Source organism: Nannospalax galili, unplaced genomic scaffold, assembly GCF_000622305.1.
Source record: "Nannospalax galili isolate Female #2095 unplaced genomic scaffold, S.galili_v1.0 scaffold39, whole genome shotgun sequence".
Taxonomy (NCBI): Eukaryota; Metazoa; Chordata; class Mammalia; order Rodentia; family Spalacidae; genus Nannospalax; species Nannospalax galili.
Genome location: NW_008346683.1, coordinates 5,182,238 through 5,199,779, shown reverse-complemented (window position 1 = coordinate 5,199,779; position 17,542 = coordinate 5,182,238). Strand labels below are relative to the sequence as shown.

General features: G+C 41.7%; 1 protein-coding gene across 1 annotated transcript in view; it reads left to right on the top strand.

Moving 5' to 3' along the window:
- The window catches only part of Polr3b (RNA polymerase III subunit B), a 114,823-nt gene that overhangs the window by 82,926 nt on the left and 14,355 nt on the right, over positions 1-17,542 (top strand). The window contains exons 23-25 of the mRNA XM_008843125.3: positions 2,283-2,425; positions 16,718-16,821; positions 17,371-17,537. Of these exons, the coding sequence (XP_008841347.1) occupies positions 2,283-2,425; positions 16,718-16,821; positions 17,371-17,537 (414 nt within the window). The remainder of the gene's footprint in view (positions 1-2,282; positions 2,426-16,717; positions 16,822-17,370; positions 17,538-17,542) is intronic.

Here is a 17,542-nt window from a genome sequence, read left to right as displayed (position 1 = left end):
CTCTTATCTCTTCTCTGGATATGCTCCCTCACAGAAATCTAGCCCTTGCTAGCAGCTTTTCACTAGTGATTCCCGGAGAGACAGCTGCCCAGTGCCAGCCCCACACAATACTGTGTCACCACCTTCCCCAATTCATCTCCTTTTATCACGAGCAACACAAACCCTGCACCTTCCCTTCAGCTGCCATAGGTACCAATTCAGTACCTCCTGTAGGTTTTCTCCCCTCCTTGTTGGTGTTGAGTTCTGATGAATGGGCTGTTAGTCACTATTAACTGTTCACCTGGCTCTGAGCTAGTATCTCTCTACCCCTTCGTGTGCTGTTAAGAGTGCCTACATGGTTCATTTTCCCTAAATTTCTCTTCTGGTCATGTGACTATTGAGAAAATAGAGTAACATTTTAAAGGCAGGGTTGCTTGTGGGTTAGGTTGGGCTTCTGAGACCACCCACAATTCTTAACATTCCCAGCATGCCTCTTGGCTTCACCTTGTATACACACTAGGCCCATGTTTCGAGGAGTGGGCTTTTACTCTCTCCAAAATGTACCATCCACCTTTGGGCTTCTTGCTCTGCTGGGGCTGCTCCCTTTGCCTGGTTAGGTCTCACTCTAGTCTTGCCTCTCTGCCACCACTGCCATCCTAGCCCCTAGCAGTTGATAGAATGGGCTTTAGTTTCCCTGTCACTGACATCTTGACTACTCTCCCCGTCCTCCTTATTCACGCCCCTTTTACACAGGATCTAACACCTTAGTACACGCTTCATAATGTCTGTTGTTTAAAAATTACTTAAGAGGCAAGGTGTGTGGGAAAAGGTTATAATGTAAAAGGTAAAGTGGTTAAAGGATTCTTGCAAAAGAACTCAAGAGTTGGGGATTGGAGATTTGGCTCAACATTAGCAACTGTTTTTAACTCCAGCTCTAGGGGAACCAGACGCTCTCTTCTGAGCTCTGCAGGTATTGTATAACATGGGTGCACTTATACACATGCAGGCAATATACTCATAGACATAAAATTAAAATAATAAAAAAAATATTTTTAAAAAAAAATAGAACTCAGGGCTTGGAAGGAGCCCCTGGCTCCTTTCTTTTACCAGTTCCGCCTATGTGAAGATAAGTCAAAGGTCCTGCTCCACCATGGTTGGCTTCGCTTGGAAGCATATAGGAAATGATTCCTCTGTGTTGACCTTCTTCTTTATAGACTGGACACTGGTTCAAGTCCATCTGGTGGGGTCTGCTTGGCCTCCTTGATCAAGAGGACAGGTGACCCACCACCATTATAGAACATTTTGAGAGATACTCAGAGTCCCCTGGAACTAGTCGACCTAGGAGGGCAAGGAGCAAAAGGTGTCCTTTATGTCTCTCTGACCAAAGTATTGAGCAAAAAGTGTCTTTTATGTCCCTCTGACCAAATTAGTATAGGCCTCAAAGTATGTCTGTTAAACACCCAAGAAGGTTAGTTCCACCAGTCTGGTTATTTTTAATTACTGTGTGTCATGTATATAAATCTTGGGCAAAGACCAGTTCTCAGATAAACCTTACCTAGACATATATTTCTTGATCCGCTATGTATAATTTGTCAGTGCGTTGTAGGAGTAATATGGTTTCCTCTGGTTCTCAAAAGTAGCTAGGCATTGTTTATCTCTCGCATTGTCTCACCCCTCCATCATGGTTTTCCTACTTAAGGTGCCCCCACTTCCCCCCTTTCTCTCTTACTAATACCCTTCTCCTGTGGTCCTACCTCTCTTGAGCTCCTTCTTTCCCTTTATCCCCTAGGTTCCTTGGATACCCTTCCCCACTCCCCTTAAATTAACCCAATTGGGCAAGTAGTGGGGAATGGGTGGGGATGCCAACAACACAGCAGACAGTAGCAGGGATATCAGAGTATAAAGGCTCTAGTGGGGGGAGGGAGGCTATGGGAAGGTGCTGTCTGGGAAGTGGGTGTAAAAATAAAAAAAATTAAAAAAAAAAATAGAACTCAGAATCTCAGCTTGACTACATGGTGGCCTTGTACAAATTATGTCATCTCTTAAAGCATCTGTTAATTTCATCTATAATATGGTAATAACTACAAGATTGTTGGGAGGATTAAATTAAGCTGTGTCTGCCTCACAGTAATAAAAGGGAAATTGTAAAATTTGAATTTAGTGTTAAAAACAAAAGTCATTTTTTAGCACAAGATGAGAACGTCAAAAACATTTTGTGGTAGATTACATTGCATATATTACACAGGTGGTAAGTTCACACAGGGCAGTTTGGAAACCTTTTAGTAATTTCCTCTTAACCTTAGGTACAAAGGTGCAACAGATTCCTATATTGAAAAGGTGATGATCTCTTCCAATGCTGAGGATGCTTTTCTCATCAAGATGCTCTTGAGACAGACACGGCGGCCAGAGATTGGAGACAAATTCAGCAGTCGTCACGGGCAGAAAGGTAACCATGTCATTCCTCGGTTAGTTTATAAAACTGGGTATGCCAAAGAGTTGATAAACCTTAATGATTACCTAGACAGTATTAAAGCTTCCCCTACTACACTTTTTATGTACTTGACAATTATTACATTAGTACCAAATGACTAGTTTTCTTACTCAAATTCTCCTCTTTAATGGCACTTAAAAGTATGTATGTTAAAATTGTTTGTCTAGTCTGTTTTTTCATTAGTGCCCAGAATTCTAGATCTAGATATCATCGCTGTTGAGCACACACAACAATAATAGTAATACTTGCCTTCTTATGGAAGTGTAGTTTTAAACCATGTGATGCTCTGTTGGATTGTAGGACCTGAGCTTGAGAAGGCACCTCGGAATTATATATCCCTTTATTTAACAACTGGAGTTCAGAGCCTGCATTCTCAGCAGCTGGTCAGGAGTACACAGTCAGTTGGCTTCTGAGCTGCTACTAGAGGCCAAGTCTCCTGACCCCAGTGCAGTACCTTTGTCCACTGTGCTGTGGCCTGTCCCTGGCATCTTAACCTATTGTGAGCCTCTTTTCTGACTGTTTCCTGAGAGTCACTGTTCGGGTTTTCATCCATGTGTGGTTTGTATTGATTTTCTGTAAGCAACATGCCATATATGCTGTCACTACTGATAATTCATTTTCAGTGTGGTTTTGTAACAGTTGAAAGCTTGTCCTGGGGTTGGACTTTGAGTCTCTCACTTAGCTTGGAGGGTGGCAGTGTGCACACTTCTGTAGCACTACCTGCCTGGCATTGTCTTGGCACTTTACATATCCTACCCCACTGGAGCCTCCCATAGCCTTGGGAATAGACACTGTTAGTTTTGTCCACATTTTGCAAATAAGGAAACAGATATAGCGAGTGTAATCACCTTCCCAAGGTCACACAATTTGGAGCAGAATTGATTTGTGAGCCTGGGCAGCTTGACCCTGGAGCCACCCTGACTCTAGCAGTTAGCACAGCTGCGGCTTTTCCTTTGGCACCGTTCCGACGTGTAACTCTTTCAACCTTGACTCTTACCAATGACTCACATCATTGCTTATGAATTATAAATTAATGTCATATCTTCTTGTTAATGTTTTGGTTTGAAGATAATTGCATGATATGTTCTTGCTGATTCTACTTTTTCTTTTGTCAAGCAAGTGTATATCAAATATTTCAGTTTGGTCACATAAATCTAGCCTTAGTTGTCATTCTCCCAAACTGTCTCAGACTAAGATACTATTTCTTCAAAACCGTTTTTAGTTCAGTTGACAGAGCAAAATTATTCCATCAGTATTTTAAAGAATGTGCTCATCTGTTAACCTGAACCTGACACCTCTAATTCACAGTTCCCTTAGATGCTAATTCTTAATGTTCTCAGTGTTATTTAAAGTATCTTTAAGGTTCTCATGTTTTCTGTACTTGAAGCTCTTTCTCCTTTGCGCTCAGTCTTAAGGTTTCTGAGATGTGCTTCTGAGCCGTTTTGAGGTGACTGTAACCTTGTTTGTGGTCTCTTAACTCATTATCTAGACAAGAACAAAATTTGACATCTTAGAAGAATGTCAGTATTCCTAACAAGAATTCACACCATGAGAGACTATCTCATTCTACATCAGTGTACAAACTTCAGACGTCCAAGTCCTTGTCTTTATTCTAGTAGAATAATTGCTCAAAGAGCTGGAGACTAAGTGTTCTGCAATTATCCCTAGTTCTAATGCAACTAAACTTGCTAAGAGCAGAGACCTTGTCCTTCTAGTCTCCATGTGCCAGATAAGCCTTCCTGGCAGCAGACACTGGCTAGGTTCTTGATGTGACTGGGTATCTGAGTAAACGGGAGAATGAGTTGAAGCTATCTTCAATAAGATTTTATGATTATTTTATTATTGAGAGAGAGAGAGAGAGTAGGGCAGGTGTCTATGGAGGTCAAAGGTGTCAAATCTCTCTGGAGCTTGAGTTACAGGTGGCTATGGGCGCTGGGAACTGAACTTGAGCCCTCTGTAAGAGCTGTATGTACTCTTAACCATTGAGCCATCTCTCCAGCCCCGAGATTCTCTCCTCTTGATGTGCTGGTTGTCCTCATTTTGTGCCCAGAACACTGAGTCCATAAATGTGTGTGGACCGAGCAGTGTTTTATGATGAACCCACCCAGTCAGTAAGCTCTGATAACCGTAAGCCTCTAAGTAGAAGGTCAAGAAGACTTTGTGGTGTGATATTTTTCCAAATTGTACCATGATAGGGTAAATGTTCATTGACAAAAGTGCTTTCTAGTGTACAGTCATCTGAAACCGTGAATTTAGAGATCTTAGAGCCTCTGACACACATGTTCCTCTATGGAACTGGAGGAAGTCTTCCCAGGGTAGTTGATCTTTCACTTCAAGTGAGGAGTTTGTCTTCTTAGTTCTCCTTTTCCAGATGGCTTTTAATCCAGGGGTATAAACCTTCTGATTAGTTCACGGTCCCATGATAGTCCCTTCCTACAGTTTTATCAGTTACTGAAAATCTTACTTAGGAGACAAAAGGAAGCAAACAAATAAGAGAAATGAGTAGTGCAAGCTTTAGCAGAATAGAAGAGGCGACATAGGACTGAAGATGAGATTTTATTTATTGTTTTTATTCTTTGTGTATGAGTGTGTTGCCTGCATGTAGGCAGGTGCACGTGTGTCATGCCATGCCTGTGGAGGTCAGAGAGGGCCTCGGATTCCTGTGGAACTGGAGTTACAGACAGTTGTTAGCACCCATGTGGGTGCTGGGAATGAAACCCTGGTCCTCTGCAAGAGCAGCCAGTGCTCTTAACCACTGAGCCATCTCTCCAGCCCCAAATTTTATTTATTTTAAGCATAATTTTTAGCAAATAAGTGCACATGATTTTATAAATTATGTATTACATTTATTTTTTATGTGTATGAGTGTATTACCTGCATGTGTGTAAGTGCACCCATGTTGTGTAGTGCCTGTGAAGATCAGGAGAGGGCGTTGGATCCTCTGGAACTGGAGTTATGGACGGTTGTTAGCTGCCATTGTGGGTGCTGGGAATAGAACCCAGGTCCTTTGCGGGAGCAATCAGTGCTCTTAACCACTGAGCTATCTCTCTAGCCTCAAGATGTTTGTTAGATTCTTAAGTGAAGGAGGCAAGTGGGTATGGGACTACAGCCCCAACCAGAGGTTAGAGCTAGGGATAGAATTCAGGAATAATAAGTGTGCTGTTTATCCTCAGATTTATAGTATGATACTTTTGATGTACTTATAATTTACAGGCATTGTCATATATATATTCTCTCCTTTACTCTAGAAAGTCCTGGTTAGTATCATAATTCCTACTATACAGAATGAGGCATTTGAACTTCAGAGAGAATAGTTTACCTGGTATAGCCTAATGCTTGCAGAACCAGGGTTTAAATTCAGGTTTTTACCTGAGTATTTTGCCTCTTCCATTAAATGTAGCTGAAGGTGCCTCTTCTCTTTTGTGACATTTCATTATCATAATTATCACCTCTAGAATTACCATATTCCTAGAGATTCCTTCATGGAAAAGATACAGCTTTTTCCTGAGATTGAATCCTAATATTTCTTCCAAGTCTTTTCTGTTTGTCTTCCTTGAGGGGCATGTTTTCAAAATTCTCATTCTTCTTCAATAAACCAGTTATATATGTACCAAAACAAAACAAAATAAATGCTGACCCCACATGCATTGGTGTAGAAATGTCTAGAAGACATACTCCCCCCAAACTGAATTTTTTGATGCCCCTTCACTTTAGAATCAGCTTGTTGTTAGTGTCTCTACTCCCTTCTTCTTTAACAGATCCTCTGGTTAGGCTTTAGTAGTTTGGTTGAAATTCACAGTCTACCAAGAATTTGAAGAGATCTAAAGTGAAGTAAAATTCTGAGCCCTTGGTTGGTTTTTCCCTTTCTCCTGATCTCCTGGCTAGATGTAGTAGTTAAAGCCAGAAGAGGAAGGAATGTGGAAGACATGTTGGAGACAGTGATGACAGTAGTAGCACGACTCACATTGTGGGGTCCGAAGAACTAGAGTTGGCCTAAAAGAGTTAGGTGTTGTTGAGTAAGATGTGAATGAGCTGGAGATTGCAGTCCACAACACCAGATATGCTGTCATGAAATGAGCTATGAAAATCTCAAAAGCTTGTGGGTTTTCAGGGTATGTCATATCGTGATTTCCTGATGTGATTGGTTTGATTTGGGTCCGGACACATTCCAGATTAAGAACAGTTAGTTAGTGGGACTTTATTTTCACTCTTGAAATGTAGAACTGTTTAGAAATGATACTTCTCTCTTGTAGCATCACCTGGCAAGTCGACACATAAGTCTTCTCCAAAAGAAAATTTGAGATTGCTTTGATTCAGTGTATACTTATACACCACCTTTATCCTTCATTTACAGCATAAAGTTACTGTTCTCACTGTTCAGAAAGTAACATGGCCCTAGAGATTACCCAATTGTGTTTAAAGTTTTCTTCAAGCACAGTCACTTCAAAGGCATCAGGATAATTAGAGCTCAGTGCTATGGCTGTGAAGAGCAAGTTCACAGAATAGTTATGTGTGATCAAAGCGCTCAGGAAGGAGATGGAAGAGGATGGAGTGAGTGGGTAAACCAGAGCAAGAGAATCTGTACCACAGCATGTCCACAGTAGCTACATGTGATGAGCAGAGACTGAATGTCATTGGTCTGAGGAGCACTGCAGAAGGGAGAAGGTTTTATTAGTCTGCAATGAATATGACAGTCCCAATAAGCAACATTGCCTCCTGGACCCCCCATGGTGGAGGAGAAAGCCTTTTCTAAGATAGTGTGACACATAACTACTTGGAGATCAGAAGCAGGCCAGATTACCTCATAGCGCTCTGTTGTACTTCACAGTCGAAGAAATTCCAGTCTGCCCTCTGAGTCATTCTGAGAATCTTGAGGAAGAAAGTACAGCCTCCTTTGGGTGTTCGCTAGATCAGTTGTGAATATCATCAGTAAGCATGTGGCCAGTCTTCTCACACCCCCCAAAGAGCCTCTGATCAAGAATATCTGGGAGAGTCAGTTTTTTCAGTAGTAGCCTTCTTTTCATCAAAGTTGTGACTGCGGGGCTGGAGAGATGGCTCAGCAGTTAAGAGCACCTACATGGTGGCAGTAGCTGTCTGGAACTCCAGTTCCAGGGGATCCGACCCCCTCTTCTGACCTCCATGGGCATTGCACAGCATGGGTGTACTTACTACATTTGGGCAGTACACTCACACACATAAAATAAAAATAATAAATTTTAAAAACCAAAGTTGTGAATGTGTTGTGTACTTGTTTACAAAGGAAGGAAAGCCTGGTTGGTTTTGAGCTCATTTGAGGATTTTCATTCCATTTTCCGTGTTTTAGGTGTTTCATAGTTCTGTGTATTTGGAGTGAAGCCATGACTCCATTTGGAATGACTTCCCAAAGGGAACATAGAGCAGAGCATGGGTCTGAAATGCCCTCCTGTGTTTCCTCTGTCCTTTCATTATCAGCTTTGTAGGTAGTTTGCATACAAAGAGAAGTTCATACAATGCTGACTGAAATCGTGTTTGGAGCTAGACTTCCTATTAAAACAGCAATAATTAAGCTCGTTAGCTTTGTATAAATTCTACATGGAAGGATCTTATTGGGATTTAAAAAAATATTTTATTATTTTTATTTTATGTGTTTGAGTGTATTACCTGCATGTATGTGAGTGCACCCATGTCATGCAGTGCCACTGAGGTCAGAAGAGGGCTTCGGAGTCCCCTGGAACTGTAGTTAAGGACGGTTCGTAGCTGCCATGTGGGTGCTGGGAATCAAACCTGGGTCCTCTGAAAGAGCAATCAGTGCTCTTAACCACTGAGCCATCTCTCCAGCCCGCAGTTGTTGGGATTTTTTAAAACAAACTTGGAACCTTTTTTTTTCCTCTGGTGGTCATTACATTTATTAGATTTTGTTGTCTTTTTTTTTTTTTTTTTTTTAATTACATCAGGACTGGAGAGGTGGCTTAATGGTTAAAAGCAGTTGCTGCTCTTTCAAAGGACCCAGGTTCATTCAGTTCACAGTACTTACATGGTGGTTCACATCCAAGGTATCTTACCCCTCCCCCCACCCCCTGTCTTCTAGCCTCTATAGGCACTGTACACAACACATGGTACACATACATGCAGGCAAAATACTCATACACATCAAATAAAAATAATTTTTTAAGTAATGCTAAGGCATTTCCAAGTTAAGTTTCATCTCAGTGTTCAGGCAAACCAAATTATTATATTTCTAGATGTCCTTTTACTTTTCTGTCATTCACAATGAGCAAGGAAAAAGTAGACTTTGATGTGGAGAGGGGAAAAAAAAGCAATATATCACTTCCCTGAAAGGACGTTTCTCAGTCTCTCATGTGAAAAGGGATTAGCACCTCCAACAAAGGTCCCGTAGATCACAGAATCAGACAGCAATACCAAGCAGCATTTCTAAGGAGAGGAAAAACTGTATTTGATCAGGAGTGTTTGTCCTGGCAAACAGAAGCTTTTTAATAACTGCAAATCTGAGATTATGGCAGCCGCTCCTTGATACCCCCCACCCTTACCCCACATCCTCAGGGACCAGACAGCCAGTTTGAAGCTGACTAGAGTCATCCATCATTTTGAAGTAGAAGCCTAGTATTGTCAAAATGTAGTATTTCACTTAGAGGTTCATTCTATCAGTTTATCTTTGGCTAATAAGGATAGTATATGAATAAAAATTTCTAGAAGATTCATCTTTGACTCTTGCTCCAAAAAAGTACCATTAAAAGATTACTTGCCTCTATATTGCATTAGTAAAAGTAATTAGCTAAATTAATTTATTAAGATTTTGGTGGACTGTTTCTTAGAAGAAAAGAAAATCTACCCTAATTTTTCCAGCACATTCTTTTAAATCTTTATACAGTAGTCCATAAAGAGGCTGTGGAGGTAAGAAAATGTTTATTCATGTGCTCCAGAAAAGCTGAGAAAGTTTATTTGTTAAACAAGATCTGGTTAAAAACTAATTTTGCCAGACTTCGTTTTGCTTTTTCAATTTTTTCTATCTTACTTTCTAAAACTGAGTTACTGAAAAGATCCTGACTTGGATTGAAATAACACCTTGTACCCTTGCACTCTGGAGACCATTAAAATCCTCTCTGCCAGCTGAAGCTTCAGACAACCTGGATGTCTTGGGCTCCTTCCTTTCCTTGATCCTACTTGAATAGAAGTTTCTAAGTGAGAGGGGAGAAGGGATGACTGATAGAACTAACAGCCTGAACCCTGAGATAAGGTGTGTGATGTCTAGCATCCTTCAGAATCTTGAGTCCCAAAAAAAATTCTAACAGCCTGGTAATACCAGAAATTCAGATTATTTTGCCCACATAGACACCTTGTTTTGATCTTCTGGAGTTCCCCTGTAACCCTCTGACCTTAAAATACCCAACCAAAGCTTTGAAATTAGGGTATTTAGTGTTTTATGGCACAGAATAAAAATCTCCAGTTCTGTTTCCAAATAGTGTAGGCTCAACACATTTTATTAAGCTCTTGACACATTCAGCCGTGTGTATTTTGTAAAGTTCCTATGGTTATTGTTTTACAATAGCTGCTTCCAGAAGCATTGTAAGGGTTTCAATTAATCAGCCCTTTGTGTGCCTCAGACTATGCAAATTTATCACATCAAACCATTCAACTGCTCCTGGGAAAGCCGTGTAAAAACTCTATTGTCTTCTAGCACCTCCTCTCATTTAGAGTGATGTTTTAATAAGAAAGCTAATCAAGTTTTCTTATGCATTATTTATCTGTTAACATGTAAGGAAGAGCCGAATTGAAGTTATGTCAGCCAGACTATGGCAAGGGATGGGATAGATTTGGAAGTGGTTCAAGAGAACAAAGCTAATACGATTCAACAGTTTTTGTCAACCCCCTCTCCCCCTGGGATTATTTAAGTTAATGATGAGAAAAAGAAAAGGTTAATTCGATAACTGGAGAAAGAAGGGAAGAAAGGAGTAACCACCTGTATTAGCCTGCACATTTTGACTCAGAAATTTACATTTCTGAATGTATTAAGGTCCATAGATATGAGTTTACTCAAAGCATTTCTTACTTAATAGAACAAACTTTAAAGCACTCCGGCTGCTTCCTTGGCCCTGTTTAGTACCATATTCATCAGCAGTACAGTGCACTGTTTCACACTAGAAACACACAGGCCCTGTCCCTGGGTAGCTCTAACATTATTAGAAGACTTGATAATGTTAAGTGACCAGAACAGCACACTGAAGAGTGCAGGTTTCAGCCTTCTCAGCCAAAGTCAAAGCAACTGCTCTTGCCTGGCTATTCAGTCAGTTGATCTCCTTTGCTTTGCTAGTGTACCTCCTGCTGAGCATAATTAGGGTTCTTATATAATAATAATAATTCCTTGCATTTAGATGCAGTCTTTTCTCTAAGGACCATAAAGTAGCTCTCAGACATTAGCTCATATGTTCTTCAACACAACTGCCTCATGAGGTAGGTGCTAATTATTCCCAATATAAAGACCAAACTACTAAGGCTTATCACTACTCCTTCTGCCCTAACCCAATACCCCCTGCCAGTATAGTACCTGTTAAACAGAAGAACATCAAATTAAAGTCACCTGATTCCTTGTTATCCTGCCCTCCACTGGAGAGATGAACTCTCCAGATGGTTTCTGCCCACATTCATGAGTCTCACGCACACTGGGCATCATAGTGCACACTCCTTCACTGAACACTAGCCCTCTTGGTGCAGTGTGACTAGAGAAAAGGCAGTGAGTCCTCCCTCCTTCCTTCCCTGGGTAATATTGAACTATGGAATAGATGGCCTCATCTTAACAGTGAAGTAGCGGCCAAAACCGGACACAGGTGATGTAGGCTCTGATTGCTGATTGCAGCATCCCTCCTGCCAGCTGTACCCTACATCAGGGAGAACATTCAAAGGTGGCATTTGCAATTATATAAATTGTTAGCTTCCAATATTCACTTGGATTAATCTGGGAACGCTGAATCTGTCTGGAGTTGAAACCCTGTACTTCTTTCTGTCCTTGCCTCCTCACAGTACTTGTCATATGAGTAGTAATGGCTCATCTGGCTACTACCCAATAGAAGACCATTTGCTAGTCAGTTCTAAACATGCTGAAGTCCCATCAGAAACAGCTCTTGAATTAAAAATGTCATTACAAGCCAGTTGTTGTGGCACACACCTTTAATTCCAGCAGAGGCAGGCAGATAGATCTCTGTGAGAGCGAGGCCAGCCTTGTCTGCATAGCAAGTTCCAGGCCAGCTGGGGCCACAGAGAAACCCTGTCTCAAAAAGACCAAAAAAAGCAGCCTTCCGCAGTTAGGATCTGCTTTCCTATCTTGGTATGGTTTTTCTTATAAGAGTAAGAATGATTTTTTTAGTTTATGGTTTTTCTTACAAGAGTAAGAATGATTTTATTTTGGTTTGTGGTTTCTCTTACAAGAGTAAGAATGATTTTTTTTTTCTTAACTCCTTTTTGTTATGTTACTTTTTCCCTTTTGCTTTTTTGAGATGGTCTTGCTCTCTAGCCCAGGCTGACCTTGAACTCACAGTCCTCCTGGCCCAGTGCTTGGATTACTGGCATTACTGATGTGCTTGCCTCTTATCTGTTCAATTTAAAGTAGTGCAGTTCACAAATTCAGTCCACTAAAACTAATTTTTTTAAAAGCCAAAGTAACTTTTGAATACGTTGGTTGCCTTTAGTATTTATCATTAGAAATACATTTTAAGGAAACCAAATGATTGATTAAGGCCAACTGAACTTTTGCTGGGCACACGCATCCTTCCATGATCTCTGTGCTGCTCTATGAAGTCATGGAAATAAAGGTAGCAGATTGGCATAGGAGCCTGCAGTGTCTGCACCATGACACAGGGCATGTAATCACGGGTCCTCGGAGTGACTGGCACCTACTTAGAACCCCTTGGACTCCGTAAGGACTGCTTCTTCACACCTGAAGTGAGTATCAGTCTCTTGGCAAAGAGTCTGCACTTTACTTTCCCAGCTTCCATTTTCCTTGTTGATTTGTGTTTGTTAACAAAGTCCTGGGATCTGGGGGCTGGCGAGATGGCTAAGCATGTAAGAGCACTGGCTGTTCTTACAGAAGACTTAGGTTTGAATCCCAGCACTCACATGGCAGCAAACCTTCCATAACTCCAGGTCCGGGGAATCCAGCATCCTCTTCTGTCCTCTGCTGACACTGCATGACACAGGTGCACTTACATACATGCAGATATAACACTCATATACATAAAAATAAAACTTTTTTTTAATTAAAAAAGAAGTCTTGTGATCTATGGCCTAATTCTCAGTTGCCCCCAGTGAGTGCATCCAATGTTCCTGGGAATGCTAAACTAATATATTTGTGTTTTATTGCCAGGAGGCTGTACTGTAAACAATGGGCTTGAAACCTCACTATGAGCCAGGGAATGAAATTTTATTTTAAAATCTGAAATGCCCTCTATCTCGCCATCCCAGAACATAATTATTTCACAACAACGTTCTGCTGTATCTATAAAAGTTGAATTTTCAGGGCTGGAGAGATGGCTCACAGTTAAGAGCACTGACTGCTCTTGCAGAGGACCTGGGTTCGATTCCCAGCACCCACATGGAGGCTATGAACCATCCTTAACTCATGTTCCAGGGGAATCCGAAGCCCTCTTCTGACCTCCTTGGCATTGCACCACACGGGTGCACTCACATACATGCAGGCGATACACTCAAACACATTAAAAAAAAAAAAAGTAAATAAATAAATTTTTTTAAAAAATCTGAAATGCTGTGCAAGCATTTAAGGTATGAATCAATAATTGGTTCCCAACAGCTCACGTTAGCTGTGCTTTATTTGTAGTCCGTCCTCCTTCCAGGGACCCAGGGGAGGCTTAACACACTGAAGCACACTGCATACCATTTACATTTTAAGCCAGTATTCAAGGAAATGACTATAACTTTCAAGAGTTCTTAGTACTGGATGAACTTTGTGCCTGTGTTCCTAGATAAAACATGGTCTTAATTTTTTGTTGGAAGAAAAGAAGCCTTCCCAAGGCTGATAAAGTTTTGAATACTTCTGAAACAGGAATATGAAAGGGAGGAAGAAGAAGGGAAAGTGTGCTTCTACAATTGAGAACTCTTTACCCTGGCTGCATTCAGTAAAATGCAAACTTTAAAAATCATCTGTCTAATTGAAGATTCAAGATCATCAAATTCTGTCTAAATATTTTGTTTTAACTTCTAAGCTCATTACGGCCCCTTTGTGTTAACTTGTATTAAAATCTGTCAGCTATGACTGGTCTCATAAGCACAGTCAGCGGACCAGAATAAGTTAATTATTTACTTGTGTCACTAGTGCTCTTCATCTAATGAAATGCACAGCTGTGTTAGATCTGCAGTTGGATGTGTAGCTCCCATTGTTCCACAAGTCAGCGGAGGGTAGAAGCCGCAATGATGGAGAGCCCTCAGCTCTTTCTGCTGTTCTGCCTTTCTGTGTCGATTTCATGGATCTTTTATCATTCACTTTCACACAAAACAAACAACACAGGGCTGTCTGCTATGGGAACCATCTTGGCATATAAAAGGGTTTTCAGAGCCTAAAGTAATTTTAAGTTAGCGAAGATTTAATTTTTGGCTTACAGGTGCCCTTGGTTCAGATTCGACCAAAGCAGTTCTGTTGTAGAATAGAATGAAGAAAAGCTAAGCTACTTGTGGATATTTTTTTCACAAGTGTCAGAAAAAGGCAGATAAGAAAACAACTTCCCTAAAAGGAAACTCTTTAGTAAATATTAATCAGGCTTCAAGGAAAATTACTAGATTCTGATTTTAGGGATGAGAGTTTCAGTTTAATAACCAATCACGTTGAATTGGCTCACTTAAACATGTCAACGAAAACCAAAAGCACAAAATGCAAGTCTTCTTTTTTCTTACCCTCCCCCAGGCCCAGGGTGCACGTCATGCTTCCTTGATCCTCTCTGGGACCTCCCATCCCTCACTCCCACCTTCCTTTGCTGGACAGGAGCTCCTCCCTGTGAGCTGAGGCTGAGGGGGTGCTGCGCTTTTCCTTTGGTTTTGTGTTAAAGGGGTATCACTGGACTCTGTCTCCTCACCAGCCAAAATCGCATTTTCTTCAGCTGCCTCCGTCCTGGCCCCTTCTAGGGATTGCTGTGTCCACCATTTTGTTCACTGCTGCACAATGATGTTGTCGGTGTACTTAGATTTACAGTTTGGTCTCTTTCAACGTAAACTTCCCAGTACCCCTAGGGTTTTGTCACTTAAGTTCAGTGTGGATAAGATGGGGTTTTGAATGGAAGAAAAAGGCATCACAATACTCTGCTTGATTTAAAGTCTGGCACATAGCTGGAATAGGAATAAAGCATACCAAATAACTGTTTCTGTTCTTTATGCGGGAAAACATACATCCTTATAATAAATAAAGCCGTTTCAACCCAAATGGCACATAGAGTAACTCCATGCTTGAGTCCCACCCCACAACCTTCATTATCACCTTCTTGGCAGCCACTAGAAACAAGAATGTTGATGACCCATGTGAAGTAGACAGGTGTTGTTCCTTTCCTCTCTACCTCAGCTCTTCAAGACATAACAAATCATGAAGAGTTCTGGGGATGTAGCTCAGTGCTTACCTATCATGTACAAGTTCTTAGGTTTGATCTCCAGTGCTACAGTGATAATAATAATTTTAAAAATAAAGTGGTTTGAGCTGGTCATGGTGGCACACGCCTTTAATCCTAGCACGTGGTCAACAGAAGCAGACAGAGGTCTGAGTTTAAGGCTATATAGAGAGTTTTAGGCTAGCCAAGGCTGCCTAGAAAGACTCTTTCAAAAATAAATGAATAAATAAATAAGTAAAGAAAATGGTTTGAGCCGGGTGTGGTGGCGCACGCCTTTAATCCCAGCACTCGGGAGGCAGAGGCAGGAGGATCTCTGGGAGTTTGAGGCCTGCCTGGTCTCCATAGTGAATCAGGTCAGCCGGAGCTAGAAGGAAATCCTGTCTCAAAAAGACCAAAAAAAAAAAGAAAGTGGTTTGAATTATGTAGAGGTCAAACAGAGGAATGAAATTTTTTAGTTTTTCAGTGGGTGCGGAAGTTAGTAATGTCACACATAGGGAAAAGAAATTAAAGTTTTTTATTTATTTATTTATTTATTTTTATGCGTGTGAATGTTATGGCTGTATATAAGTACATCCATGTTGTGCAGTTCCCCCAGAGGGCAGAAGAGGGCATCGGATCCCCTGGAACTGGAGTTATGGACAGTTGTTAGCTGCCATGTGGGTGTTAGGATTCAAACCTGGGCCTTCTGCTAGAGCAGCCAGTGCTGTTATCCGCTGAGCCGTCTCTCTTATCCTACACCATGGGAGCGTGTCTCCTAGCTCTCTGCTGTTGTATGCCAGTTTCCAGTTCTTACATAAACTGTGGTTAAGGTTCCAATTCTACCCCCACTTCTCTTCCCAAGAAACAAATCAGAAGAGTACTAGTCCAGGAGTACTCATACTAGGAGCATGTCGAAGAGTGCGGTGAGCTAGGGGCTGCTTTGCTCTGCTTTCCTTCTCGCGATTCCATTTCTCATTCTGGCCCTTTTCTCCAAGGGCACTTAATTTTGTTGTTGATCTTTACAGGTTCAATCAAAGATCACTTTTCTAAAGGTCTGTAAGCTATAGGAATTAAAATTCCTTAAGGCAGGTAAGGCTCAGCCAGCAAAGACTTGGCAAGAGCCACCCAGCTAGCCAGCACTCTACAGGCAGCAGGTACACTTTTTCGCACATAGCCACCCAAGGATTTCTTGTCACAAGTTTTCAAAACCACCTTTAACATATTCTGTCTTATTCAGTCATTCTTTGGTAGTTGCAGAATTTGAATTACTGTGTTTTAAATGCAGAACTAACAGATCACAATCTAGCTGATGAGGAGCAAAATTGCTGTTGACTTCAAGCTTCAGGGACATGACCAGGCCCAGGAGCCAGGGCAGTTGCTGCCCTTTGGTCTTCATGGCACAGGATGGTGGGCAAACAGCCTGACAGCCCTGTCGTATGTCGTGCCAGCAGGACAGTCTGCAGGCTACACAGCTTTTCTGCAAAGAGAGTCATTTTTGAGCTGCTTGGCTAGCAGGACTGTTGGAAATTGCTTTTGCTGCTCTTGATCGAGGTGGTTGGAAAGGTTTTAGAACAGTGGAAATAGAGAGAGCAACAGGGAGATCCCAACTAAGTACTGCATTCTTCCTTTCTGCCAGTTTGCTTTACGTGGTATGAAATCTTCTCTCCCCCAGGTGTTTGTGGCTTGATTGTACCCCAGGAAGATATGCCATTCTGTGATTCTGGCATCTGTCCGGATATCATAATGAACCCACATGGCTTCCCATCGAGAATGACGGTCAGTAGTTACCTTGAGGCTTTTCAGAGGTGCTTCCTGAAGGAAGAAAGCAGGCAGTTTAGTTTAGTTACAGTGAGTGGACGTGCTGGGACCCTGGAGCAAGCTTTTAAAAAGAGCCCTTTGGCCCCTGCCTGCTCCAAGCCCCTGTCATTCACGCTCCTCCACAGAGCACGAAGAGCACATGAGCCGTTGCAGAGTCTGAGTGGTGAAAGTGGCCCTCAGTGAAGAGAGCCCTGTGTGCTGAGCCTCCCTTTTAGTTGTCACTTCTTGTAACTTGTAATCCTAACACTGGCATTGTGGCCTTGGTCAAGTTGTTTAAGCTCTGCACTTCCGTTTTGTCTTCTGAAAACTGAGGGAATAACAGTGGGGGAAGTTCAATGGCACATGTAGAGCCTGTCACGCAGCGAGATACGGGTAAATGGTAGCATTGCTAATTTAGCCATGTTATTAACGGTGGTGACTGAAATTACCTTTCTGGGGAGTAAGCCAGAGGGTAACTAAGCAAGAAAAATTCTTGTACCACTGAATTTGTTTCCATCCTCTCCACAGGTTGGGAAGTTAATTGAGCTGCTGGCTGGCAAGGCAGGTGTGTTAGACGGCAGATTCCACTATGGCACTGCGTTTGGAGGAAGTAAAGTGAAGGATGTATGTGAAGACCTTGTTCGCCATGGCTATAACTATCTGGGGAAGGACTATGTCACATCAGGCATCACAGGGTGAG